This window comes from Hippocampus guttulatus, chromosome 17 (genome assembly GCF_054856545.1).
Source record: "Hippocampus guttulatus isolate MCC_2025c chromosome 17, RoL_Hgut_1.0, whole genome shotgun sequence".
Lineage (NCBI taxonomy): Eukaryota > Metazoa > Chordata > Actinopteri > Syngnathiformes > Syngnathidae > Hippocampus > Hippocampus guttulatus.
This window is the reverse complement of record NC_141277.1, coordinates 4,004,418-4,017,292: the sequence shown is the minus strand read 5'-3', so window position 1 is coordinate 4,017,292 and position 12,875 is coordinate 4,004,418. Positions and strand designations below refer to the sequence as shown.

At 44.2% G+C, this 12,875-nt stretch overlaps 2 protein-coding genes across 5 annotated transcripts in view; one reads left to right on the top strand and one right to left on the bottom strand.

Moving 5' to 3' along the window:
* Window positions 1-7,065, bottom strand: part of aak1b (AP2 associated kinase 1b) — a 31,617-nt gene extending 24,552 nt beyond the window's left edge. For 3 of the 4 annotated variants that reach the window (XR_015103570.1, XM_086135678.1, XM_086135681.1), the window contains exons 1-6: window positions 4,892-6,198; window positions 2,441-2,559; window positions 1,660-1,768; window positions 1,083-1,225; window positions 705-826; window positions 511-592 (exon numbers count right to left, since the gene is read on the bottom strand). Coding sequence is in view for 3 of the 4 variants with exons in the window: in XM_086135678.1 (XP_085991804.1) it covers window positions 511-592; window positions 705-826; window positions 1,083-1,225; window positions 1,660-1,768; window positions 2,441-2,559; window positions 4,892-5,054 (738 nt within the window). In the remaining variant the exon portion in view is untranslated. Of the gene's footprint in view, window positions 1-510; window positions 593-704; window positions 827-1,082; window positions 1,226-1,659; window positions 1,769-2,440; window positions 2,560-4,891; window positions 6,199-6,970 lie in introns of those variants that run through there. The other variant, XM_086135680.1, reaches the window with a different exon arrangement.
* On the top strand, window positions 6,258-12,445 carry anxa4 (annexin A4). Its single transcript, XM_086135691.1, has 13 exons — window positions 6,258-6,364; window positions 7,920-7,970; window positions 8,354-8,441; window positions 8,861-8,955; window positions 9,658-9,771; window positions 9,924-10,014; window positions 10,102-10,181; window positions 10,341-10,397; window positions 10,475-10,568; window positions 11,032-11,127; window positions 11,206-11,264; window positions 11,331-11,453; window positions 12,197-12,445. The coding sequence occupies exons 2-13, from the start codon at window positions 7,962-7,964 to the stop codon at window positions 12,251-12,253; spliced, it is 963 nt and encodes a 320-aa protein (XP_085991817.1). The 5' UTR covers window positions 6,258-6,364; window positions 7,920-7,961; the 3' UTR covers window positions 12,254-12,445.
* The last annotated feature ends 430 nt before the right edge of the window (window positions 12,446-12,875 follow it).

The following is a 12,875-nucleotide window of genomic DNA, read 5'->3' as shown; positions in this document are numbered from 1 at the left end:
AGGTCCAATGCACAGATGTCTAATAATAGATTATCCGGTGGCTGCTTTGAATGCATGGCTCCCCTATGAGTGACACAATGTAACCAGGGCAATCTTTCATCGAGGAAATGATGCAACTAAGCATCTCTGAATCTAAAGCGGTGCACACACAAACAGATAACCAGGCCTCATTAAAGCTTTTTTACCCTCTATTTTCCAATCTGTCAAAAAAAAGCCTGATTGTTGGATGTCTCTTAACGATTATCCTGATCATCGGGTGGTGTGTGTTGTTTGAAGTAAACAGCAGCCCAATTCTTGGGTGTCTCGCAGATATTTTGACCGATTAGTCTGTTTGTAGTGTGCTAAATATTTTTCTTTCCCGATCAGCTTGGACAATGGTCGGGCACGACAATCGTTAATGTTACGCCAATATTACTGATTGCAAATCTTTGTGCGGCATATTTTCAGGTTTGACGTCTCCTTGCCAAATCATTGTCATTTGTCACCGTGATGCGTGCTATCTTTACCGACCCAGATATCCGCTTTGGTGGTGATGATTTTGTTGTTGTAGAGGTTCACCATCTCAGGTGCGCGATATGACAAAGTGGTGTATCTGGGGGGGCAAAACAGAAAAAATATGTAGTGAACCTTACAAAAATCATACAACATTAAGTCCCAGTTACATGACCCGAAAAATAATCATGAACACAGACACACACGCTCACTTTTTAATCTCTTCCTCCACAGCGGCCACGCCTTCAGTCTGTGGACTCAGGGACTTGTTAGTGGCGCTGCCAAAGTCACAGAGCACGTAATGACCTTTGTCGTGCAGGAGGATGTTCTCCACCTATACGCATAAGAGATGACACTTGACAGGGACACTTAGAGGCAACCGCCAAAGTGGTTCAGCGACGGACCTTCTCTGGCACTTTGCGTAATGAAAGGAAAAAAAAAAAAAAAAACTCAACTTCACATGGTGTCAATTAGAATTCAGTTCATCTTTGCGACACATTCTTGGTGTTGTAATAGGAACACCAAAATAGAAAGTGCAAAAAGCGAGTATGTTTGGACATATTGCAACCATTTTCTTGTGAATGTGTCACCTTAAGGTCTCGGTGGACGATAGGTGTCTTGCGCTGGTGCAGGCGAGACACGGCGTCGCAGGTGTCGCAAAAGATCTGAAGCACCTCCGTCTCTGTGAAGCCCGTCTGCAGCCTTTGATTCATCAAATTAACAACCTGGCCGCCTGCAAAATAATCATATGCAAGATGCAAACGCATATATTATCTATAGCTCTGCATAGATAGATAGATAACTCTTTTCTGGTGATTTAAAAGCGTGTTCAAGTGGGTCATGCTGATAAAATATCCTCTTCACGCTTCATTAGGTTCCCCCGGCACCTTCTACCAAACCAGATTTATTCGTGTTTGGCGATGTGTCCGCTCCATGCGCCACATGCACAGATCCGCGACCCTATTTGACAAGTGTAATTCGGAGGCTTGTTGGGGAATTGCTGCCTTCATCGGTGAAAAGACAAGCAAAAGCCGTGGGGGGCTCACACGCATTTACGTCACGCTCACCTTTTTTATTTTTAATACAAGCCTCAACAGGTAGCCACCTCCTAGCGCTCTGCCTCTTGTCGTCATGGTAACAAAAGTCAGACTATGCATTGGCACTTACCCTTGCAGTAGTCCATCAGTATAAAGACCTCCCACACGTCCCTTGACCCCATGGCTGTGATGCTGGAGTCCAGATAGCTCACAATATTCTTGTGGCCCACGAGGTCCTTCTGCGAAATCGCAAAAAGCCGCGACACAAATAGAGCAACGTCAGCCCACAGGAACTTTGCGCGAGACATGCCAATTATCACCAACAAGAAAGTTTGGAAGCAATGAGTGAGCGTGGATTGCAAGGCTATTCACAGGACACTTACAGGGTTGTGTACTTTTTTTTTTTAATGCACGGTGAGGAAAGGTGTAAACTACCAACACTCCAGCTGAGGCAGTCTAGACTAAATGCACGTGTGCAGCCCCAGTACACTAACAAAGTGAGCGTCGCAATGTGCAGAGAAAAGGAATGAGGCAGAATGTTGAGATAACGTCGCCCACAGAGAATGTGAGTCAATGTTGGTTTTTAAAAGAAAACACTGCAGGGTGGAGCCCGGCAGATAAAACATGTCAGACGGGGACTCCAAACTTTCAGCTCGGTGTCGTGTTTCTCAGCCGAAACAGCTTACGGGTGACAAGAGAACAGTCAGGTCAAAATTTGCGTGAATATTAAAATCAGTCGGGGGGGGAGGAGGGTGGTACAAAAGCAACAAAACTGAGAAAACACCAGCAGCATACTACCAAGTCAATTAATTTACCGTACTCACAGGCGTGTTATGTGAGTGCGTGTGCATGTTGACAGACTTTCGCATGTTTCAACAGAAGATTTTTCCCATCAATTTTCATCGACTCACCATGATCTGAATCTCGCATTTGCACACCTGCAGGTCGTACTCATTGTTGACGTACATCCTCTTGAGGGCGCAGCGCACGCCCTGGTTTGTTTTCACCAGGAACACGATTGCAAAGCCACCTGTGAAGACACGCGCACAACAATAGCGGCCGTCAATTTTCAAGGCGTGTGAACTGGATGCGGCATTGATCAAGGCATACAAAGCGCGTTCAAATACTCTCAATGAACATGGTCGGGACTCAGAACAAATGGCTGAGGCCCTTACAGTGTTATGCATTAGTCATGTCTTTGCTGCAGGGTTGATATACTGTACAGGCCGACATGGCGGCCTTACCATCTGCTGCAGCTCAGGCCGCAAATTCACTTTGCGGCGTTCGGGCTGGATGGCTTGTCTTCGATTTCAGGCTGATGTTTCGCGCTTACCTCGGCGTGCAATATTGAATTATACAACAGTGCGGTGCCTGAAAACTGCGTGACATTCCCATACAGCCAAATGTAAAGTAAGTTCAGCCACAACATGAGGTACCTCTGCACCTCCGAGAAAGAACCGACTCAAGAGCTGTTGTGAAGCTTCACACGACTGTAACTTTATGCCATAGCAGCAGGGTAATGGCCCATGTATCCCATATGCCAAATGGAACACTCGACAAGTTTCCTGTTATTTGATGCATGGACGCATTACCAGGCAGTTAGAGCAATACTCTGCAAGGGAATAAACGCGGGGCTAAAAATATGCACAATCCACAGGGATCAGTATGACGAAGCTTCTCAAAGTGTGGTATAAGTACCAAGAGGCGTATGCAGTCTCCCTCTAGTGGCTGGCGAGATCATGCAGTTTCAGTTGTATTTCGCTTGAATTCAAGACTCTCACACTTATCGTTTAAAACTGTTTGTTTTGACATTATTCATGTACAATTTGTTGAAACTTTTATGTGCCATAAATTTTAAGTGAATCGTTATTTAAGTACACCTTATTACAAAATTCCTACATCGAAGAGCAATTTTCAAATTGGATGATGGTTTAAAAGGTTTTAGAACATCAGTATGAGAAGCCTTGGATGGAATCCAGCACAAGAGCATGCAGAAAAAAAAATCTTACTCCCTATCAAATATGACTTTATTGACAAGCCAATACTTTTCAAAGATGATTTTAATGATCTCATTTATCAAGTAGGAAAAACACCTCTCAGTATGCAACCTGTTAACAATTAACAGAGCATTGTCTTTGACAGTAGCAATCAAAACAAAGCATCGACTCAGTGATATTTCCGACACTGCTTTCGTAGCGGCTCTCTCCATTTAATGAGGGCACAGGGAGCGCAATTTACATGGAAAATAGATGTTTATACTGTCTTAATCTCATAAGCAGGCAAAGTGGATTTTATGTTGTCTTATCCTCCCACCTCAGTCGCACAAAATGAAATTATCTTACCAGTCAGTTTTTAATTTCATTTCATTCTCGCAATCGATGATGGAGCTCGCTTCTTGGGTCATTTACCTCAAAAGGGAAACCATAGGGAGTCAGTTTTGAGCCACTCGATCTAATACAGCAGGGGGAAGGAAGCTACAGCCCCCCCAAGCATTAGATTCAGCCCGCGGTGCAATTCTAGAAACAAATAAAACCTCGGTGGAGCACGGTTATTAAAAACGTGTAATCATCAAATACTAGTTCCATCACATTGCGTTCGTTGTTCGCACTTCTATGGATGAATCTCGGCTCGTTGTGAGTTGTTATTCTGGCGACCAGTCCAAACCACTTTAGTAGACTATAAATGTCCCACTGTCAAATTAGACACGTGTACTTAAATGCTGTGTTTAGTGAGTGATGTCAAGTCAAGTCAAGTCAACAGTATTTATAGAGCACTTTCAAACAGCCATCGCTGCATACAAAGTGCTGTACATGGAGCAATTTAACATGCACAATATCTATACTAGTCGGATAAAGTCCTGGGAATACGACAACTACCGATACCGAATGAATGGCTACAAAGAGGTGAAGTTATCTCAGTGGAGTGGAAAAGGGGAGGCGAGAGTCGAATGGTTTTCATTATAACTACCAAATGTTTGAACCTTTTCTCAGTGACAAGGAGCATGCAGACGAACGGGAGAGACAACAACAAGAGACACATTAAAGTGGTCAAAATAGTGCACCATTTTGAAATGTTGATTTCATGGTTTTATCAGTTCCAATTTGAAAGCATTAAGATTATTTAATTGCTGGATAATAAGGCTAGGGGGATATTTTAAAGGCTTTCTCGAGCTCGGGAAATGTATTCCACTATTCACAATGTTTGCAGTACAGGGCATGGATGTGCAATGTGATTTTTGAAAAGTTAAATGTGTGCCTCGGCTCATGGCTCGACTGAAGGTTGGTAAACACTGACAACACACCAGACAAGTGACAACAAATACCCCCCCCCCCCCCCCCCTTCTCATACACACACCCCTTCACCTTCGGCTATGATCTCCTCCACGGTGACTTGGTGGCGGCCCACAGCGAAGGCTCGCCCGATGAAGTTCCCCCCGGCGTGGCTGGACCCGGAGCTGCTGCCACCTCCTCCGGAACCCGGTCCGGAGCTGACCAATTCCCGACGGGAATCGAAAAACTTCCTCATGGCGTCAAAAACGACAGGATAACAGATTTGGGGCTTACTGGGGATGCTTTGTCGTTGTTTCTATTTGCAGCATCCAAACGCGGAAATCAAGTGTCACTGACGCCAAATCATAGATTTGTGGAGGCAAAATGAAAATTGGCACGACGTACACGGTTGCGCCTAGCTGTTATGTAATTGAATTAGGTACCAGCGGGGAGGCTATAGTAGCATCCTCCGGGTAACGCACACCAATTCCCTTTTTGTAGCTATTTAGCTCGTTTTATCCGACGAAAACATCAGCGTTCTCTTCCATCTCTCGTCGCAGCTAGCTAACTGCTAGCTCCTCACGCGCTATGACATTTCGTGTTTAAGGTTAACCGATTATCCTCTCACGTTGAGGGGCTTCGAGTGCGCTGGAAAACAGCCTTGCTCGACCAATATTTCCATCCTCAGTCGAGCTGTGCGGCCGTTCGGTGGCACGTATCCGCGCGGGTAGCCATTTAATCAGATCAGCTGAGGATCTAACTGATTTTTGGGGTGTTACTTCGCGAACAGATCCTCGTCAAACACACGATTTTGAATAAAGCTCCAAACGTGACACGTCCCTAAAAATGAGTAAAGAGCGGCCGGAGTTTTTTTTTTTTCTTTTGGTCAGCCCTCTGCTCCGATCTCTGCAACCACAGCGTTCTCTGGCTGCCAAGCATATCGCAACATCCCTAGCTGTTGCAGTTCATAGCGCGGGATTGTGGGTAATGTAGTGCAGCAAACGCAGCTGCCGATTCTCCTCCCTCGTTGAGTACGTGGTCATAGCGACGTTCACGCCAGTGGGTGAGACCAAAAAACACCAGTGATAAATGGTTTACGCCCTCGTCAGCTTGTTTGATTATCGCTCAATTACACGCAGGGTAATAAAACCGTTTATACTTCAATCGAATGAATTAAAATTAATATAGACTGGTAGCAAAACAGCAGCAATGCTAGCAGAGCTTTGTGTTACGTCGAAGTAATGTAAATGACCAAATGCAATTAAAGTCTTGAATGCAACAGTGTCGAGAGATTACTATTCCCAGAAAGGATTGAATACGTCTTTCGAAAGAAGCGTTTGTCGCTCTTTCGAAATTGCGAAAGTTGAAAAGCACGATTTCCCGTTTTGCAGCGGTACCTGAACGCATCAGCATAACATGAATGCTCCTGCAAAAAATAAAAAATAAATAAATAAAGGCAATACCAGAGTAGGTGGGACTTGCGGCCAGCTGAGTGATAAAACCCTCCAGTTTCCTGGTTTACGCTGTCTTTTGGTTTACGTACAGATTGCACGGTCACCGGCACAGGTAGGGGTTTTGTTCTGTTTGCGACGAGATATGTTTCGAGCAATATAGAACACTTTTTTTACGGTGTTTGAATTTGACGCAATAGAGTTGAAACTGCGGCACGGTTGGGACACTCGATCCCTTCTGGGTGTGCCCAATTTAATGAAAGGTAACGGTTGCTTTTTAAAATCTCGGCCAACATGCCGCTACTTCAAATCGATTGAATTGAGCAATGCCTCTCGGAGTTCGGAAGTAAGATAGTTTGGTTTGTGCACACATCACATTTTCCAATCCTGTTGCTCAATTCTTATACCGTAACTGCATCGTTATTACATAAGCGGTGCTACAGAATTCTACACCATAAAATCATCGAGTCATGCAGGCTTGTTTAGGGCTGAAAGAATGCATGGTTGAAATAAGAAGCAGCACCAAAGTGGTTAGCAGGCCAGCCTCCCTCGTTCTGAGGTTGTGGGTTCAGCTCCGGCCTTCCTGTGTTAAGTTAACATGTTCTCTGCGTGCTTTGGTGTCCTTCAGTGTTTTGAAAGGCGCTTATAAATAAAATGTATGATTATTCCTCCCATATTCCCAAAACATGCATGTGAGGTTAATTGAAGACTTTGCGTTTACCTATATGTGCCTTGCAATCACCAGGATGTACCCCACCTTGGGCCCCAAGTTGAAAATCATCTGCGAATGTGCTCCAGCTCACATATGACCCTAAATGAAGACAAGTGTTTTAAAATATGGATGAACAATGGGAATAAATTGAACAACGGTACTGTAGTAATAGTGGTAGTCGTAGGACAGCAATCACACACCCATGTGTGTATTTACACACTCAAAGGAGTCAAATTTGTGATGACGACACTCAATGGCGCCAATACACCCCAGAGGCACCCCCCGAGTCCATCTGTTCTGTACACAGCAGAACTTCATTTTAGGAGTTGCAATGTTTGATCACCTAATGTTTGTCTTGTTTAATTTCCCCTTGATGGAATCAGTTATGAACATCTAATTAACAAGTTTAAATTAATAAATGTAATTTAATTCAAAAATAGCGACTAAGTTCAATTATGTCTGTCACTGTTTGGAGGGATTGTCATCAATAAAATAATTAAAAAACACGAAAATCACATTCAAATTAAACTATGCCCTGCGATTGTACAGACTAGAGACAGTATGATCAGTAAAAGTATCCATTAAATAAAATGTTGAATTTTAAAAAAATGGATGGGTAAAAGAAACTGAATGAAATCTACAATGGCCGACAACAAGAGGGAGTATGGGAGGACATCACGTGGCCCTTTCAATGTCCACGCAGGCAGGAAACTGAGCTGTGCAGCGCGGTTGATTTAATTACAGGTGTGTTCAAAAACAAAAAACAAAACCTCTTAATGGGATTAGCCTGGATTTGGGAGACCTCGGCAACAGGCAAATATGTATGAGTGAGCGTCTCCATGGGAGGATGAAGCCCATGCATTACTGAGATGGGGGTTAATGAGGGTCACCATGAACAATAAAAAAAAAAATGATGCTACAGCTTTCATGTTATTAACTGGGCCATATTATTTTGCAGCTTTCTCTTCACTCCGCTAACGAGATCTCCATACATCTCAAAATGGCAGCGGTAAGTCTACCTTTAGTTCACCTTTACGGATTTTGTGTCGGATAGGGCTAAACGCTGAAGTACAATTATGGTGCTTTTCTTCGTTGCAAACAATACAAAAAAAAGCCTGCGTCAATCACCTTTTTTTTTTTTTTTAAAGTGCATAACAGATGCAATAACATGTCATGTGCACGTTAACCTCAAATTGTGGACAAAGTTTCCCGAAAAAACAGTTTGTCAAATGTTTTTCTGCATATTTTGACGTTAGAAAACTCCTACAGAAAGCGACTTCAAAAGATTCCAGAAAAGTAATTTGTCCAACTGGTTTCCGCATTGCCACACTCTCCTACATCAGTTTTCCCTCACTGTTCTTTACCGAGTTCTTTTTTTTTTTAAACAACTAGATTGGAAACCGTGGAACAGTAAAGGAGGCGTCTGGGTTCCACCCAGAGGCAGACGCCCAGAAACTTCGCGAGGCCATGAAGGGAACTGGTGAGTTCACAAAATAGCGTGTCCATGGAAAAACAAACTCCTCCTCCTACTCTTGGGGAAAGTAAGAAATTCCATCTTGCTCAGGTTTTCTTCATGACCGGTTCATGCTGATGTCGTAGAGTGCTTTGACTCATTTTCTGTGCGTGCGTTTTGACAGCTATGTATTGCAGCAAAGCATTCAGGCCTGTATAGCAGCCACGATCAAGTTTCTGTCGACGACTTTATGAATGGGAATGTTGATTTTGTTAGCAAGCTGAATCATCCTCCCCTGACTCGATGCCAAACAGATGCTTTCTGTGTGGAGGCTAACTTGCTTTTCCCTGATTTTTGTGACCAAATCACGAGACGGATGCCTCACGCGGAGCAACTGAAAATGATCAGTCTTATTTTTAATGCGGGGGGAAAAAAATGTCTCGCAGGCACCGATGAGGCTGTTATCACTGAGATATTAGCACATCGCACCATCGCCCAGAGGCAGCGCATCAAGGAGGCCTTCAAACAGGCGGTGGGCAAGGTGAGAGTGAACAAAATCCCCCCCGACCCCCACCATCTTAATTATACAAAGAAAGAAAAGGAGGCAGCTGCAGAGTTGGAAAACAGATGTCGACGTATCTCACTTGTTGTGATTTTTTTTTCTGAGTGCAAAGGCAGACTTGGGCTTTGTTGCCATGGCGCTGCTCACGTGATTGTTAATCATTACTGCAAAGAAAACAGAAACGGATACAAAAACAGGAACGTGAATAGCGAGACCTTTTGTCATCTGCAAGGCGGACGATCGCGCTATGCGATAGAATCGATAAAAAGTAGACGGCCGCCAAGTGTGTTACACACTCACTGAGATCGTATCTTAACGAAATGAGAAGAATGCTGATGTTTGCCACATTGATTATGACATGATCATCAGACTGTGGCGCTGGGAAAGATCAAGGAAGTGAAAATCATACTGCGATGACACTGCATGTCCCCCGCCAGATCAGTGTTGTTCAAATTGATTCCAGATTTGAAGTGGACACATTGTGGAAAATTGGAAACAAATTTCTCGGGCCTCGTCGTGCTTACTCATTCATCAAATTTGAAAAGAAATAAACAAGTCAATCTTAGTGGACTGCCTATTTCTACCCCGACCCCACCACATCGACAATTACCGATTTGCAGCCAGACAAAGCAGAATTATTCCCGGTAGTGTTTTGAACTGGAGGGTCTCCCACCTCCTCAGGACCTGGCTGACGAGCTGTCTTCCGAGCTGAGCGGGAACTTCCGGAACGTGGTGCTGGGTCTTCTCATGCTGGCGCCTGTTTATGACGCCCACGAGCTGATGACCGCCATGAAGGTCAGAGTTGCTTTGGGAAGTTTGGTGCTGCTAACAACATGAAAAAGATTGGACTGAAATGAATGTGATCGGATGCTATTGTCATAGGCCTCGATTTTTTTTAAAACATGTTCTGCGGCTGTCATCGCATATTGTATGTGGTATGACTATAGGGGGCTGGAACAGAGGAAGCGTGCCTCATCGATATTCTGGCTTCCAGGTCTAATGCTGAGATCAAAACCATCAATGCAACTTACAAGACGCGTAAGGGGCAATTTTCCCATCAACGGCCATCATTTTTTTTCCCCCTGCATAATGGCCTTGTTGTTTGTCTTATCTGTGTCCTGGCAGAATACGGGAAGGACCTGGAGGATGACGTGCGCGGAGACACGTCGGGAATGTTCCAGAGGGTTTTGATCTCTTTGCTCACAGTAAGATATTCCCGACATACTAAACCATCCATTCAATTCACCCACCCATTTTCGAGAGTGCTCGTTGTCGCTCAGCGTGCTACCCGCCTACCAAACCAACCAAATTCAATGAGACAAATGTTTTGTTTTCAAATGAACGTATTGTTGTGACTCACGCAGGCCGGACGTAACGAAAGCGACGCAGTGGACGAGGGCCAGGTTGTGCAGGACGCCAAGGCAAGGATTTGTTGAGATCTGCAGACAAAACTGTTTTAAAAATGGAAGTCGTCAATGGATCAACGCTGCGCTTGCAGGATATCTACGAGGCAGGGGAAGCTCGATGGGGCACGGACGAGGTGAAATTCCTGACTGTGCTTTGCGTCAGGAACCAGAAGCATTTGTTACGAGGTATTCACAAGGAAATGCAAAATGCTAAACTCTCTCATGGTAGCCATTTTTGGCCACCATATTTCTTCTGGATGAGTCATGAACACTGACCTGACCTGGGTCCAGCGAGGCCTAGAGTTTTTTGGATGTTGATCTACGTTCGTGTGACCTCCTGGACGAGTCGTCGTCACACTCTTGAAGTAATTTTACCTGGTCAACCACTCCCGGGAATGCGTGCCACTCTTCCCAGTTTGCTGAAGCTTTTTAACCTTTCCAGGTTGATAATAGTTCCATGTTTTTCAAATTTCTTCTTGAATTTCTTTGGCTCATGGCATGATGCGTTTGTTTCTTGAGATCTTGTAGCCTATTTCACTTTGTCGGACAGATTCTATTTATGTGATTTCTTGATACAACAAATTTGGTGGTCATCAGGTTTAGGTATGGCCTGTGAAATTGAACTCAATTTAAAAAAAAAAATTCTCAGTGTTCGGAGAGTACAACAAAATATCCGGGAGAGACATTGAGGATAGCATCAAGAGGGAAATGTCAGGTTCCCTGGCGGATGTCTTCCTGGCCATAGGTGAGTCGGTTCCACCGCTAACAATGCGATAGGTGTTGATGGCAGGCCCAAATGTTGACTTTGTGTTGTCTTCTCCAGTAAAATGCATGAAGAACAAGCATGCCTTCTTTGCGGAGCGTCTGTACAAATCAATGAAGGTGAATACCCCGTGCTTGGGTTCGGAACATTAAAAATTCAAGCTGACATCGAGTGCGTGTGGGCAGGGTCTGGGCACCACAGACACCGTGCTCATGAGGATCATGGTGTCAAGGGCCGAGATCGACATGTTGGACATCAAGGCGCAATTCCTGAAGATGTATGGCAAGTCTCTACACTCGTTCATTCAGGTAATTGTCAATCGATCAGTCAACCTATCAATCACTCACTCAGCAATGCACTAATGCTGGAATGAAGTCTAGCTATCCATGACTTTCTATCCATCCATCCATTTGAGTCCAAATGTCATTTACAACTGAAGTACTTGTACTTTGCAATACAGTACGACTTGGTTTTTTTTCAAAACACCGGGAAAGATTTACGCGCTGTTTTCGGAGACACGAACGGATGAATAGAATTTCAATACATTTCAATGGAAATATTCATTTGAAATATGAACAGAGTTACAAGTTTGGTCACAGAACCGATGACTGTCAAAGCCTTAGCCAAGACGGTGAGTTTGGCTTTTGTTCCCATGACGACCGGCGTTTTTGGTAGTTGCTACAAGGTTAGCGGCTTCCGCCAAGGCCGCCTCTCCGCTTAAACAAGCGAAACTCAGAGCGTCGAAAAAAAATAAGTAAGTGCCCGTCAAGACATACAAAGCATTTTCGCATGTAGGAGCAGCACTTCACTTCTTCACATTACAACTTATAGATGTGTTAATTAGGATGCAGATCTGTGCAATTGGGGCATGTAGCGGAGATACTTCGTAAAAAAATTTCAGAGACCTAACTATTTGTATGCAAGCATGAAAAGTTTCTATATGTCCCCTTTTTAATTGGCAGATTATGGAAATCGTGTTACCTTTATGTCTTTAATAGATGGTACGGACTGCAGTTCCCCTCCTCTTCATTGGTTTCCTTCCTTTCCTTAGGGAGATACATCAGGTGACTACCGCAAAATCCTTCTGGAACTGTGTGGAGGAGACTAAAAAGAAACACCACGGAGAGAGATCAGCCATCCACGTGTTGTTGTGCGGAGTACGTCATCAGCCTTCCTGTGTGTGGATGACCCTCACTCTTCCTGATCTTCTCTGGATTTTACATTTCTCAACTGCAACTGACCACAGTGCCTTGTTTTACTGTCTCTATGACCGATTAAACCAAAGACCAGTGTCCTTTAACACATGCCTGTGTTTTTCTTATCGATCCCGTCTTTAAGGATTTACGTGCGATAATAGTTCTAATACGTGCCTCCTCGTCTTTACTGACACAAAAGATGAATGGTATCGGGCTCTTGTCTTGTTACCGCCCACCGAAGTCCATTTGTTTAATTGAAGCCGTTCTTTATGCGTTGAGTCAGCCCCCTCAATTACATTAACCGGATCCGTGCTGCAATTTTAGACGGTAACGTCTAATCTAATCAAGTTAAGGAGGAGGTCCCTTTTCCTCAAACGCCAGTCTCAGCCAGAGGTTGTTGGGGAAGCGCGGTGTCGTCGTTGCCGCTTCGGCCACTGTGGGGCACCAGCACAACTCTGAAAAGTTGGAAGCAATTATAGCTATCTTCAATGTCACGTTATTGAGGCCGCAAAGAAAACGTGGTTCATCTGCAGC

Bases quoted from the DNA above. Each gene is read 5' to 3' on its own strand.
- anxa4 (XM_086135691.1), top strand. The intron at 10,015-10,101 runs GTAAGGGGCAAT...GTGTCCTGGCAG, and splicing joins CAATGCAACTTACAAGACGC to AATACGGGAAGGACCTGGAG. The intron at 10,569-11,031 runs GTATTCACAAGG...AAAAATTCTCAG, and splicing joins CCAGAAGCATTTGTTACGAG to TGTTCGGAGAGTACAACAAA.